The sequence below is a fragment of the Hyla sarda genome, chromosome 4, assembly GCF_029499605.1.
Source record: "Hyla sarda isolate aHylSar1 chromosome 4, aHylSar1.hap1, whole genome shotgun sequence".
In the NCBI taxonomy this organism is placed as follows: Eukaryota; Metazoa; Chordata; class Amphibia; order Anura; family Hylidae; genus Hyla; species Hyla sarda.
This window is the reverse complement of record NC_079192.1, coordinates 260144510-260159699: the sequence shown is the minus strand read 5'-3', so window position 1 is coordinate 260159699 and position 15190 is coordinate 260144510. Positions and strand designations below refer to the sequence as shown.

General features: G+C 44.0%; 1 protein-coding gene across 3 annotated transcripts in view; it reads right to left on the bottom strand.

Moving 5' to 3' along the window:
- Window positions 1–3179: 3179 nt before the first annotated feature.
- The window catches only part of PPP1R12A (protein phosphatase 1 regulatory subunit 12A), a 163824-nt gene continuing 151813 nt past the window's right edge, over window positions 3180–15190 (bottom strand). For all 3 annotated transcript variants that reach the window (XM_056574041.1, XM_056574042.1, XM_056574040.1), the window contains one exon: window positions 3180–5373. In XM_056574041.1, coding sequence (XP_056430016.1) covers window positions 5287–5373 — 87 coding nt within the window. In that variant the 3' untranslated portion in view covers window positions 3180–5286. The remainder of the gene's footprint in view (window positions 5374–15190) is intronic.

The window sequence follows — 15190 nt, the reverse complement described above, 5'->3', positions numbered from 1 at the left end:
ACCCGTCCCCAAAAAAAAAAGGATTCATGGAGCGTGAGGTTACAAGTTTAGTTTACAATGAACTCTAGTAACCTCCGTCACGATTTAAAAAAAAGGCAGTGATCATAGGCTTGTTTTTTACTTTATTTCCTTTCTGCAGATCCACTTATTGGACTATGTCACATTTGAACGACTACTTTGAGGATTTTTCACAAAATCGCCAACGAGGGTTGTTTTAATAAAGTTTTTTCTATATTACTAATGCCTTAGCAATGGCCACTGTCTGACTGACAGCATCCGCTACTAACATCATGGGATCTCCCCCCCCCCTATTTTCTATAACCAGCCAGCCCAGGGTTTTGGCATTTTCCAGCCCAACAACAGCCTAATGCCACCCCAATACCCAATCATCAATTAATATTGTGATCCTGGACCGTACCAGACTCTTTCTAGTGTGGTCAGTAGCAGTGTTATAGAGGGCCTGTGTTGGCCAATTTAGTGGATAACACTAGGCCCTGCCTGTAAAACAGAGCAGCCATTGCTAAGCGACAAGTTAATATAGTTAACCACTTTCGTTTTTTTCCCTCATCACCTTCTAAAAATCATAACGCTTTCAATTTTGCACACAGACTCATATGAGGGCTTTTTTGCGCTACCATTTGGGCTTTATAATGACCAATCATTTCATCACAAAATTTACACCAAAAGCAGAAAAAAAGAATTTGTGGGGCAAAATTGAAAAAAAAAAAAAAAACATTTTGTAACCTTTGGAGACTTCCAATTCTATGCCGTGAACTTTTCAGTAAAAATAACAATCTCTTTATTCTGTAGGGCCATACAGTTACAAGGACACCTAGTTTATATGTTTTTTTTATTTTACTACTTTAAAAAAAATTATAACATGCACCAAAATTAGTATGTGTAAAATTGTCACCTTCTGACCCCCATAACTTTTTTTTATTTTTCCATATACTGGGCTATTTGAGGGCTCATTTTTTGTGCAGTGATCTGAAGTTTTTATCTGTACCATTTTTGTTGGGACTTTTTGAATTTTGTACTTTTGAATTTTTTCACCCATACATCATTGACCATGCGGTTTAATTAACAAATTTTTATAGTTCATTTATGCACACGGCAATACCACGTTTATTTTTATGTTTACATTTTTTTATTTGGAATTTGAGAAAAGGGTGATTCACACTTTTAATATGGAAGGGGGTTAATGTGTGTGTTTTTAAACTTTTTATTAAATTTTTTCCCCCACACTTTTAGTCCCCATTTGATTCCTCATACAGATCAATGTGGTTCCATAGAGCCACATTGATCTGTATGCTCTGTGCTCGACTGATAAAGCCTGGTCCTGCCAGGCTTTATCATTCTCAGGGCAGTAGCCAGCACAGGAGGAGAGGTAAGCCCTCCGGCCACCTCAGCAGTGGATCGCAACAACCCCACTGGACCACCAAGTATGGTTTAAATGACCCTTTAGACTAGGGATCGACCGATTATTGATTTGGCTCCTGCTGCGTCCTGCGTTACGCTGTGCACAATGACGAGTGACGTGACATCACCGTCAGTGCACACAGTGACAGCTCAGGAGGATGCCACCGGAGCCAGATGTAGAGTGGACCCCGGGAACAGGTAATTATAAAACCGGGGATGGGAGAGGCAATGGGGCCGGGGGGAGGCAATGGGGCTGGGGGGAGGCAATGGGGCCAGAGCGGTGCGGTGGGGGGTGCGACGCGGCGGTAGGGGGGCGCGGAGCGGTGCGGCGGTCACAGTGATAGGACTCAGGACCTCCGGACAGGCAGGGGGAGAGAAGCGGGTGGGGGCGGCGGTTTATGGCACCGCAAAAGCCGCTGCAGTTCATTGATTTAAAGCGCCCGCTTTAAATCAATGATCTGCCGTGGTGTGGGGGGTAAATAGCTGATAACTTATACCGGAATATCGGTATAAGTTATCGGCTATCGGCCCTAACCTCCACAGATTATCGGTATCGGCCCTAAAAAAAACAATATCGGTCAATCCCTACTTTAGACGCCACTGTCAACTTTGACAGCAGCAATCTAAAGGGTTAATAGCCGGCCGTGGCGGTCTGTCTGCTATTAACGCCGGCCCTCAGCTACAAGAATCAGCTGGCAGCCGGCAGGACGCGGGCTCGAGTCAGGAGCCAGTGTCATACACCGCTTGCCGTCTCAAGATGGGCTGGCTCATTCCTTAGGGTACGTTCACACGAGCAGACCCACAGCGTATTTTACGATGCAGATCTGCTACTGAAGGACCCCTGCATGGTGTATTTACATGTGCCTGCTCGGAGTGGCAATACGCCACTACGAGCAGGCACACTGCGATGTGCGAGTCGCAGCAGGCATGCACAGCATACTCTCACATCGCTGCAGCTCTCAGCCTAGCTCAAAAAAAAAAAAAAAGAAACTAATAAAAATACCCCCAGAAACCCTTGACCATTCTAGTAAAAAAACCCTTCATTAAAGTAGTTCCTCAAATCAGATGTCCAATAAGTAAAATCTGCAAAAAATAAATAAATAAATAAAACACACACATTAAAGTAAAAAAATATATATAAAACAGAAAACATAATTTTCTTTCCTGTGTCCAGGGCTACCTCCTTTGCTCATTGGCTTGCTTACATGTCACAAGTATGACACAAGAGTACACATCTTTCCAGGGATCGAAAATTTACTTTTCTGAACCCAGGAAAGTTGAGAACTTGCACAGGCAGGCTACCAGAAAATCTTGTAGCTTGCCATGCCTTGCCAGGGGGCCAAAAATCACCTATTGAAGGCAATAGATGACTTGTGGCTCTACTCTCTGTCGCCAGAGCAGAAAGCAGGCTGCAAGATTGTAAAAGCTTCTGATGCTGCCGTTAAGTGGCATCTGGAGTGCGCTAATTCAGGCCTGCAGCAGTAACATTACCAGAACGCTGCTGATCTGAACTACCAATCAAGTTTGAATGTCTTCACCCTCACAAACCAGGAAGTAAGAGCAGGACAGAGTGCTGCCTGGCGCGAAAGTGGCAGGTGAGAAAACCCTTTAAAAAGGGTCTGATATCTTTTTAGAGTCACGGTGAAAGACTTGAGCACTTCCACGTGCTTAGGGATTAGATTCAGCTGGTGTTAGTCTATAAAAGCCAATAAAATCCTGTATAAAAAGGGCAGTATCAATAAATCTAACATGGCAATGCACACAGTGAAAATACTTTAATTCATTTTATTTGTATATGTCAAAATACACTTTTCTCCAAAAGATTAAGTTTGTTACTAGTTTCATGCAGATACAGAGCCTGCTCAGTACTACCAATAAAATCAATGTAGCACAGTAGCCAATCTGTTTCAGATAAAGAATAAATAAACTAAATATAAAATACTAAATTAGAAATATATTTCATCATTCTTCACAGACACCCAAGCTTTACCAAGTACAGTCCATAATAATTAAACTTTCATCTCCAGGTGGCCTTCACCAGCCACACAGGTTTGTTTCTTTTTATCTGCTCTGTATCCTCAAGACGCAAATCCCTAACACCCCACATACATATTAAATGAATATAACAAAATCCCACAACTATCTTTGTACCTTTTAAAAAAGTCAAGAATCCTGAGCTTGGCAGTAAAAGAGAGGCTATGTATCTTCATAAAACTTAGAAACCAACAGGAGGACATCAAGTCTGGATACCCAAAAGAAAACAAAACCCACAAAATATAGGCAGTAGATCACAATGACCTTTTTTGTTTTGCAAATTATAGGGGTACAAATTCACATTTAATATAGTATACATTATAGTTAACAATACAATAGCTGCTGCAAGCTTTACAATTTACAGTTTTGTTTAATTACCAAGCTTTTTCAGTGGATTAGATTCATGTGCCAGTATTACACTGTTCATGGGTCAGTGAAAATATAAAAGCTAACAAAAATAAAAATAAGAAAGCATCAACTCACTTAGCCGTATACACAATATTGGTTACTTTCTGCAAAAAGGCCACTGAAATGTAGAAAACGGATAGATATGATTGTGGTATTAAATTACATGCCTTTTGACCTGGCAACAGTGCATTTACACAACAGAGTGCATGTTAGGAGGATAAGCATAGTGACTTCACTCTGGCTAGCACAAATTATATTGACAGCACTCAAAGAAACATGAAATGTAGTGAAATAATATATATGTTTAATAGTTGTGACTTAAGAAAATAACATAACCAGATTTTTTTTACAGCTATAATTGAAGTCACGCCTCTGTAAAACAGACCAAGATACCATAAAATGACTGAACTTTATTAAGATCACTATTGAGGAACAATCTTTAACCTGGAGTAACAGACGCTGCAAAGAGGCCAAGTTGAGCATGCCACACAGTGGTATGGAAACACAATAAGGAATCTCCATATATATGTATATATAGATATAGGGTAGAATATCTATATATAGTTATATATATTTATATATATTTATATACACACGCACACACAAGCACACAAATATATACACACACACTCAGTACCTGCTAAAATGAGTGAAAGCTACAGTACTGAAAAGCTCATTGAAGCCTTCTTATAAAAAAAAAAAAAAAGCGATGGAGAGAGGCAACACGTTACTAGTATTCCACTGAGAAAAATGGATATTAGACAAATGATAAATTCAACTGCCCCGACTAACATAAGAGTAGTCCAATATAAGCAATAGAAAGAAAAAAAAGTTGGTGCCTTGGTGCTGCAGTTATAGGCGCTGTAAACCAATACATCAAATTTGGAACTGTCAGCTGCTGAAGTACATGTTCCGCCAAGTCTTGCCTGTTCAGGCTTTTATGCAACAAGCAGCCTATAAACAGTGCATTAAGAAAACTGCTGGCACTCAGTTAAAACCTCACCAGTTACACAAAAATAAAAAATAAAGTGAAAAAGGAAGGATTTGATGTGTGGCACAACATAAAAACTGTGTCGTAACTGTCTTTTGTAGTAGCAGAAAGCTTTTGGATTGCAAAATGCTTATGTACAACTAAGGCTTACTGGTTAAATACAGGAGGCATCTGGCCTTAAACACTTTCCTTGCACGATGTAACTGTAAACAAGTAATTCATAGTCATTTTCTCTCCTCAGCAGCCACACTTTAATACAAAACAAACATTTTTGTACAAAAAGAAAAAAAAAAAAAAGAGGGAGTTTGGCAGGATATCTGAAAGTTGCAATCGCCAAGTAGTTTCCCCCGCATATCCCAGTGACTGCCATGTTATGGTCCACTGGAGTAACTTGTGTGCAATGCCGTTAAATCGCTGCTGCCGTACGAACCATTTTATTTGGAAAGTTTGCTTATAACTCTGATTAAGGCTCCATTTTCATCTTTTAGCCGCTGGTTATCTGCTTTCAGGTCGGGTAACATCTGAAAAAAAATTAATAAAAACTTAACAGTGTGAAATTGTAGATTTATATAAAATATTCCATTGAAGCAATATTCGTTGTAACCCTGTTATGGTCTTGTGATTTCACGGCAGTTCAGCATTCCGCATGAAAGCACTGGACGCCTTTCCAAAAACTGGGAATGTGTAGTCACTTTCACAATGCCCAAACTATGAGTCATTGGGGTGGTCCCCTGTGGCTTCTCCTCACCCCAACCAATCTTCATTGATAGATATGCTCCTTGTTTGGGAGCCAGCAGGGCAGACAGAAGCCATTGGGGACCACCCATATGATGTGTAATTCCGGCAGCCAAAAAATTGCCAGACAATAGATGTGTTTATTTCTCTCACTGATTTTAATGGGATCCGCTGACAATTTAATATCAAAGTCAAAGGACTGCCAGCAATAAAAGCAATGAACCAACAGTTTTACCTGCTCAGGGGTTTAGTTTTCCTGGGGCAGAAATTCTGCCAACAGTTGTGATAGGTCTTTGACCAGCTTTACTTTATATAGGTTATATGAAAATGTCTAGGCTGCAGAGCTTGAACACTGTAGCAGGAAGCCAAACAAATGCCATCATTTCACGAATAGCAAAGGGTGGACATGGCCCAATCTTACCAAGCTCTCTGTACTTTACCTACATGTGCACAGCCAACTCATGTTAATTCACAGAAAATAAATCAAAAGCCAATATTAAATGGAGCATGTATTAAGACAAGAAGAACATGCTAGATGCTTCACATAACCTTTTCTGAATGAAAATATACACCTCTTTTGGTTAGTCCAAATATAACACTATTCAGGCAAAAAAAAAAAAAAAACTACAGGAATTTCTAAAAAGGTAAAATAGCTTTCGCCCTGCAGTGTGCAATACCTGAACTATAGAGGTGCCCCTACACATTCAGTGAAAATCAGTGGGAAACCACTGGACCAATGACTAATACATACAAGGCATACCAGTATCTGGCATGTTGAACTTAAATACCAAGTTTTTTGGGGGGTATTTGGGATATAAGACACAGCTAGGGGTATCTGGCAGTGGTTTACACCCCTGTTCTAGAATGCATGTACACTTGGCCAAGCATGCATGTGTATGGGAAAAGAAAAAAACCAGGAGAAAGCTGTCATGAATAGCCATTTAGAGAGGATACATTGGCAGATTTCTACATAACTGAGGGAAAACCTGCACTTGTTAGCAGTGGATTTCACTCTATGCCTTGGAAAAAGTACAACAATTAGTAAAAAATCTAAAGCACTTTGGCAAAAGAATGAGCGCGATGCAGGTCTGAATATGCTGAGAAAGTTTGCCAAATTGGTCATCATTTAAAGGAAAACTAACAGATACAGCATTTAAATTTGAACTAACAGATACTGCTATATTTCAAATTTAAATACTGTATCTTTTACAACTTTGATTTGCTAGCTGCTTCTGCAGCTGTGAAGGAAATTATTGCTGCTTATGTGCTTGATTTACCAGGCACTATGGGTGTTTTAGCCATACTGATTCCGATGTTAGAACAGAAATTGTTTCCCTATGGTGCCTACATTTTCCATGAATCCTCTGGCTTAGCAGAGAGAAGGGTGGATCGTAATGACTGCAATTAACCTAATGAGACCAGCCTAAATCACCTGGCTACACTCTAGCAAGAGGAAGGTTAAACTGCTGAGACTCATAAGTGGGTAGGCATCAGTTCACACTGCAGTTTTGATGTGTTTTCTCTTTCCAAGACTTAAATTCAAAGATTTTTTTAGAGAAATATTGCGTGGAGGCAAAGAGTTGATTTTTATGCTTACCGTAAATTCTCTCTCGGAGCATCCATTGGTGGACACAGAAAACATGGGGTATATGCTACTGCTACTTGACACTAGGCAACAAAGAAAAGCCAGCCCCTTCCAGCATGATATACCCCGCCTACAGACTCTGAACTAACAGTTTAATCCAAAAGCAGTAGGAGAGGACTGACCAGAGAGAAAAAACAGGTAACTGATCCAGGAACACCAGAACAAATGGGTGGGTTCTGTGTCCCCCAATGGATTCTCCGAGAAAGAGATTTTACAGTAAGCATAAAAATCTACTTTTATCGATTGGCTCCATTGGGGGGGGACATAAACAGTGGGACGTAACAAAGCGGTCCCCAGGGTGGGAAAAAAATTCAAGCAACTTAGGTGGAAGGCTGGACCACAGCCGCCTGCAACACCTTGTGATCCAAACCAGCATCAGCAGATGCAAAGGAATGTACTTGGTAAAACTTTGTAAATGTGTGTAAGGACGACCAGGTTGCAGCCTTACAAATTATCAAGGCCTAACCACTTTTGCGGAGAGCCCCGACAGAATGAGTGGAATAAACTGGGGCCCTGAAAGGAGGAGTCTTCCCCTTGCAGTGGTAAGCTTCCGAAATGGCAGAACGGATCTACTGTGAAATGGTCACCTTTGATCAGGAAGCCCCTTACGACAACCCTCCGTAAGCACAAAGAAGGAATCACTCTGGTGAAAGGAAGAAGTGACTGAAAGGTAAATCTGAACAGCCCGTACCACATCAAGACCATGAAGCAAAGGTTCCTTTGGATGAGATCGAGCAGGACAAAAAGGACAGAAGGACGATGTCCTCATTCAGGTGAAAGGCAGAGACCACCTTGGGCAAAAAGGACAGGACCGGACGAAAAACAACCTTGCCCTGCTGTAAGACCAGGTAGGGAGAACAGCAGGAGAGAGCTGCCAACTCCAAAACTCTCCTAATGGAAGTGACCGCAATGAAGGAGGCCACCTTCCAGGAAAGGATACGAAGAGGAACGTCCCGGAGAGGTTTGAAGGGAGTACCCTGTAGGGCACCGAGAACCAAATTTCTATCTCAAGGTAGAGTAGGGAATCTGTAAAGCGGGGCCGCATGAGCAACACCCTGCAGAAAGGTCCGGACGTGAGGATCAGATTGCCAGGGGACGCTGAAAGAAAATGGAGAGACATGAAACCTGACCCTTAAGTTAACAGAGCCAAGCATTGTTCCAGCCCAGACTGTAAAAAGGAAAGAAGTTGTGGGAGAGAGAATATAACTGGAGAGAAGAAAGAGTGAGATTCACACCAACGAAAATAGGACCACAAATTACGGTGATAAATCTTTGCAGAGGAAGGCTTGCATGCCCTGATCATAGTGCGGATCACTTGGGGAGAGAACCCCCTGGCTCTCAGAACCATGGTCTCAACCGCCACACCGTCAAATGCAGCGACAGTAAATTGGGGTGGCAAAGAGGATCCTGAGAGAGCAGGTCCGAACGAACTTGGAGGTGCAGTGGCACTTCGTCCACTAGACTATACACGTCAGCTTACCACGCCCGTCTGGGCCAGTCCGGAGCCACAAGAATGGCGGTGCCACCCTCCGCTTTGAGGTTCCTCCGGACCCTGGGAAGGAGAAGAGGATGGAAAAGATGGGGAGGGCGAAGTGCGACCAGGGAATCACTAGGGTGTCCACTGCTAGGGCCAGTGGATCCTGGGACTTTGTCATGAAGCGAGGAACCCTCCCAGTGTGGCGGGACGCAAACAGGTCCACGTCTGGGGTGCCCCAGAGTTTGCAGATCTCTGCAAACACCTCTGGATGAAGAGACCACTAGCCGGGGTCGGCTGAGAAAGTCACGCAATTTTCTACTCCCAGTATGTGAATCGCCGAGATGGAGGGGAACTCTGAGCTCAGTCCAGAGAAGAATCCTGGAGACCTCGGCCATTGCAGCTGGGCTGCGTGTGCTGCCCTGGAGATTGGCATATGCCACAGCTGTGAAGTTGTCCGACTGGACATGAACAGGACAGTCCTAGAGAAGGTGCTCCTACTGGAGGAGGCAAAAGGTAAATTGCCCGGAGTTCAAGGATGTTGATGGGAAGGAGAGATTCCGGGAGGACCAAAGGCCCTGGACTGTCCAGTTCCTGAAGACTCTTCCCCAACCGCTGAGGCTGGCATCCATCGTGATGACTTGCCAGTAGAGGGGCAGAAAGGATTGTCCCTGACGGAATAGAGGGGACTGAAGCCACCACAGGAGGGACTGGAGAGTCCTGGGAGAAACAATGATCCTGCAATCGAGGGATAGCGGAGACTTGTCCCACCGGGACAGAAGAGAAATTTGAAGATAGCAATAATGAAACTAGGCGAAGGGAATGGCACCCATGGCCACCACCATTCGACCCAGGACTTCCATGCAGAACCGAATGGAAACTGGAACAGGACACCAGAGAACCCGATCTCCTGATAACAGAGCAAAGCACTTGTCTGGCGGAAGCAGTATTTGGGCGGTCGCCGTGTCGAACAGAAGTCCCAGGAAGATCAGAAACTGGGTGGGAGTCAGGTTGGACTTGTCCTGCTTCGGCTGGGTGGTCAATCAGGAAAAGGTCTGAAGCGTGAGACGGAGACCGTCTAGATTCTGTGCCCTGGTTGGAGCCTTGACCAGGAGGTCGTCCAAGTAGGGGATCAAGGACACACCCTGTGATCGCCAGATGGCAATCACTGCCGCCAGGACCTTGGTGAAGAACCTTGGAGCATTGGCCAGGCCAAATGGAATGGCCACAAACGGAAAATGGCCCTCTGGAACTACGAAGCGGAGATAGTGCTGATTTTCTGGAAAAATAGGGATGTGGAGGTAGGCATCTCGGATATCCACCAAGGAAAGAAACTCCCCTTGATCCATGGATGCCACTACAAAATGAAGAGACTCCATACCGAAATGACGTAGGAGTAGGTGACAGTTGAGGACCTTTTGATTCAGGATCGGGCGGACGGAACCCCCTTTCTTGGGAACAATGAACAGGTCTGAATAGAAACCTGAAAAACACTCCTTGGGAGGAACTGGGACGATCACTCCCTGAGCGAGAAGGGTCCAAAGCGCGACCCGAAAAGCCACCGCAAAGGAAGGGCGGGAACGAAAAAAGCGGAAAAATCAGGGCAGAAAAAACGTCCCGGAAAAGGGACAAACGACCTCTTCGGGTGGGGGAGTCCCTTCAGGTGGAGGGAGATTTACGGGTGCCCGACTTGGCCGCGAAACGGCAGGAACGGTTATCAGATTTCCAGAAGGGACGGGCCTTGAAAGAAGGAGCCTTCTTATCCTGTGAGGGTGCCGGTCTGGTCGACCTACCCAAGCCATAGGACCGAAAAGTAGTAGACTTCCTGCTGGAATCTGTACGGCGAGAATTATTCTGCGGTAATAAGGAGCTCTTACCTCCAGTAGCCTTAGATAATTTCATCCAGGTGTTTCCCAAAAAGTCGGGACCCAGTGAAAGGAAGCTCAGTGAGATTTCTTGGAAGTGGCATCAGCGTCCCAGGCCTTGAGGCACATGGAACGACTATGTGCCACTAGATTACCTGTGGCAAAAGCTGTACAACGGGCAGACTGCATAGCAGCAGAGCACAAATAGTCTCCAGCATTGGAGAGTTGAAGCGCAAGATCCGCCAAATCTTCCGAAGGGGCCCTGGACAAAATGCCCTGGCTGAGTTGGGAAGCCCAAACCGAAAGGGCTTTTGACACCCAAGTAAAAGCAAAGGTAGAAAGTAAAGATGACCCTGCGGCTACAAAGGCGAATTTTGCCAGATTTTCAATTCTCTTGTCTGCCGGGTCCTTAAAGAATGCTGCATCTGCCAGAGGTAGGGTAGTCTCTTGACAGAGGGGAAACCGGAGGGTCCACAGTCGGTAGAGATGTCCATCTCTAAATGAGCTCCTGGGCAAAGGTAAACTGTGCCTGAACCTTCTCAGGATGCTTCCATGCTGTTTCTAGTAAGGCGTCAAATTCAGCATGAGAGCTGAAAACCTTAGGAGAGCGACAAGAGCGGTGAAAGGAAACTTCTGGAGTTGGCTCCGTAGTTCCTAGGTCCTCTAGGTGAAAAAAGTGTCCCTGATGGCAGAGACCAAGTTGTCTACCATGTCAGACGAGGTGGCTCGGTCCTCTGAGTCAGAGGCAGAACCTGATTCCTCACCTTCCAGCTCCCCAGGAGAGTGGGAGCAGGTTGAGGCAGCCTTGGATGAAGGAGAGACAGACCTGGTACGCAGATCTGGAGACCTAGGATGGCGACCAGGAGAGTTGCCCTTAGAAGAGGTGCGTTTTTGGGGTGCCAGGGAAGGGGAGCAAGACCAATGAGGAGAGAGTCTATCCCGACTTCTGGAGTCTTGAGATGAGCCAGAGGAGAATCCCCTAGGGTGCTTGTGAGAGCGCCTAAAATAAGGAGGAGAATGAACCTCTCTGGAGGGTAGTCACCACGGAGCGGAAATAAACTAGTTAGAAATAGACTAGTTAGAAATAGACTGGGAGAGGGAAGACACCCCATTCTGGAGGGAGAGCAGAGCCCACAGATTCTTGTGGAACGTCCTGGGAAGAGATACCAGGAAGGCCGAGGTGCGCAGTGGTGCAGGCAGGACCACAAGACATGGAGAAGGGAAGCTGTCAACCATGCGCTAACAGCGCAGCCAACAGAATAACAGAGCCTTGGCGCTCCAGTCACCTCGGACGTGGAGGCGGCAAATGTGCCAGCGCTTGCACAAAGTGCAGGCGCTGAGAGTAGGGCTGTAAAAATGCCCTTAATACAGTGAAAAAACATAGCAAAATGTCCTGCACCACTGTCTGTCCCCAATTTTCAGAATGGCCGAGCAGGAGACTATTCCTAAAATAAATAAATAAAAGAGTGGGCTCCAAACAGGGGGGCTACAGAGTTTGAGAATCCTGAGAAGGGCTAGATACCTGAAGGAAAAAAAAAAAGGGATAAAAATACTCACCTTGCCCTTGGAAAACTTACATCATGAAGTCTTCAGCCAGCTATCATACGCCTGCAACATGCCAGGCTGAGACAGCGAGACGAGCAGGGGAGTTAGGGGGACGCAGACCCAAAGGTACATCCCCAGGCGCTGACCGGTGGCAACAAGGGGTTGACAGTACATAACTCGATGCCTGTGCCCCCTTCTTCTCAAATGGGAAAACAGTGAGCGCTATGCTCCCGAGTCCCCACCTAAAAATAGAGAAATAAAAAGGTAGAGAAAATTCTAAATATACATTCCTAAACAAAAAAATAATATAAACGACCAGGTCTGGAGAACTCCAGACCTGTGTCTGCCTCCTACTGACAATCCTGCTGGGAGGGGCTGACTTTTCTTTATTGTCTAGTGTAAAGCCACCTATTGGCATCAGCATATACCCCACGGTTTCTGTGTCCCCCAATGGAGCCGATCGAGAAAGTGGTTTGACCATTAATCACTATGGGTGTTTTAAAAACATTTTGTCTTCAGACTGTGTGCACATGTTACATTTTTACTGCTTTTTTTTTACCCCTTTTATGTGGTTTTTCAAAATGGCTGGGAAAAAAAGGGCATGTAAATAGCTACATTTTGGGAAAATCACAGCAAAAACAGAAAAAAAAAAACTGGCTTAAATGCAATGTGTAAACATGGGCTCAGAAGAGATGTATAAATACTATATCTTCTTATTCCATAGAGATTGCAGCAGTATACAGATAGAACAGGGTGGGTATGAGAGGGGGTCTGGGAGCTGCCAGGAGAGCTCAGTAGGCGTTAAGGTTATTCTGTAGTTCACAGGAAGTCAGCTGATCCAGGACAGACAACTTCAACTGACACATTAAGCACAAATTTTCTGTGAGCCAGGCTCGTGGTCACATGTCCCAGTTACAGCAATAAAACATGGATAGAGCTGTGCCACCCTTCTAAAAGTAACAGTCCAGGGACTACTAAAAACTAAAGGATTGGGTGTAACCCAAAGAGGTTCGTGTGATGGGCGATACAGCTCCATGCATGGGGAGAGCCGTGGGTGCCAAGTAGGAGATTGCAGGGGGTCCCAGCTGTCGGATGCCCCACGATCAAACACCCACCTCATATCCTTTGGATAAGGGATACATTTTCCTAAACTGGACTACTCCTTCAACCATTTCAGACATCCACAAGGCCCAAGGCAAGTATTTGATAATAGTCACAGACTGTACATCAAAAATGTATGGTCAAGAAACCAATTGAAAGCAATAACCTATTTCCAGTATTCTTTAATGACTCTCCATACACCTTCCAAAATTCCTAAATATTTCTCAAATTTGCCCAAAAGTTATCAATTTGTCAACAAAAACTGGTGCGATTTGCTTGGATCAACCAGTCAGAGCTCAGCTTTTTATGTAACCAGAAGTTTTTAAGATATGAAAGCGGAGCTGTGAATGGTTCCTCTGAACAAATCACTCAAGTTTTTGTCTTCACAGATTGATAAATCTGGGCTATTGTGTTTGCTTGTCACTCTAAGAAACCACACAACAAAAACACCACAAAGCAAGCCAAACGCAAACTCCTCTTTATAGCAGTGTACTGTGGCACAGGAAATCTCTACGAACCTCACTCTAATGTACCAGTGAGTTTGATTCAGCAGCCACAAAGAAAATCTGGCATTTATGAAACCCAAGTAGGTCTTGTTTACTAGGACAGGTTAAGTTGTGCCCTTTTACACATCCTAACAGGGGCCTACTGATCAGCTTGCTGAGCCTTTACAATGTGCCCTTTTTTATATAATGAAAAACTAAGCTGTTAAATGTTCTGGTACATGGAAAGCACATTGGAAGATGTTTGCTGTATCTAAAAGAATAGTGGCTGGAAAATTATGTTTAGGTTTTGCCTACATGAGTTTTGTGGATTCAGTTTATAAAAGATACACTTCAACCTGCGGACTTCCAGATGTTGCAAAACTACAACTCCTGGCATTCCTGGACAGCCAACGGCTGTCCGGGCTTGCTGGGAGTTGTAGTTTTGCAACATCTGGAGACCCGCAGGTTGAAGGTTCAGAATCTTTTTTTTTTCTAGATTTTCACCCTTTAAAATTGGGTGCGTCTTATATGCCGGAGCGTCTTATATGGCGAAAAATACGGTATTTCCTTAAAAAAAAAAAAAAAAACACAGAATCCATGACAGGCTCCTAAAGGAGCCTCCACTAAAATGTGAACAGAGATAGCAACAAATTTCAGGTAAGGGTTTGTGCTGGGGATCAGTATTTCAAAACATTAAGCACTGCATGCAGAAAGCCACACTGTACCAAGCAAATCCCCAGGCACACTTATGCACTAGTTAAAATCCATAGCAAGGCAACTGCTCAACACGGGGCACCTGCCTGGCTAGCCAAGGGTGAAGAAACTACAAGTCCACAGTCTGTAGCTGTCTACAGGACTCTGAGAGCTTGCCAACAACTCTAGTCAAAGCTCTATTCTCAGCCACCAGTCGTTCATTTAACTGCCTCAAAGACTGTAGCTGTTTTACTTGATGGAGGTTCTGTAAAGATCAGAACAGACATGAAGGCGGTAAGAATAATTGCTGTAAAACATACAAAGATAAAAGGTAAAGTACAGGAAAAAAAAATACGTTTTGGTCAAGTAGTTCTGACATGTGGAAGTTTCAAATCCTTTGACCTATGCTATTTAAAAGCATTACTGTTAGAATCTTTTTTAATTTAACAGTTCCTTAAACCATAATTTAATATACTTTATTTTAAAAAAGTGGTTAGTTAAATGGGCACTGTCATGAAATCTAAAAATTGATATGTTGTAGTACTTAAGTACTACAACATATCTCTAATATACTTTAATTAAAAAAAGTGATTTTAAACAAGTTTAAAATCACTTTTAAATTCGGCCACTAGGGGTCGCCCTCCTAGTGGCCGAATGCATTCTGCAGTGACGTCACTACTGGATTTCGACTCATTTCAGCCTGGCAAATGAGTCGAAATCCAGTCACTGCGGTGCTCGCTCGCGCCTGTCAATCAGACAGGCGAGAGCGAGCACGCTGATAGCTGGGGCTGCGCG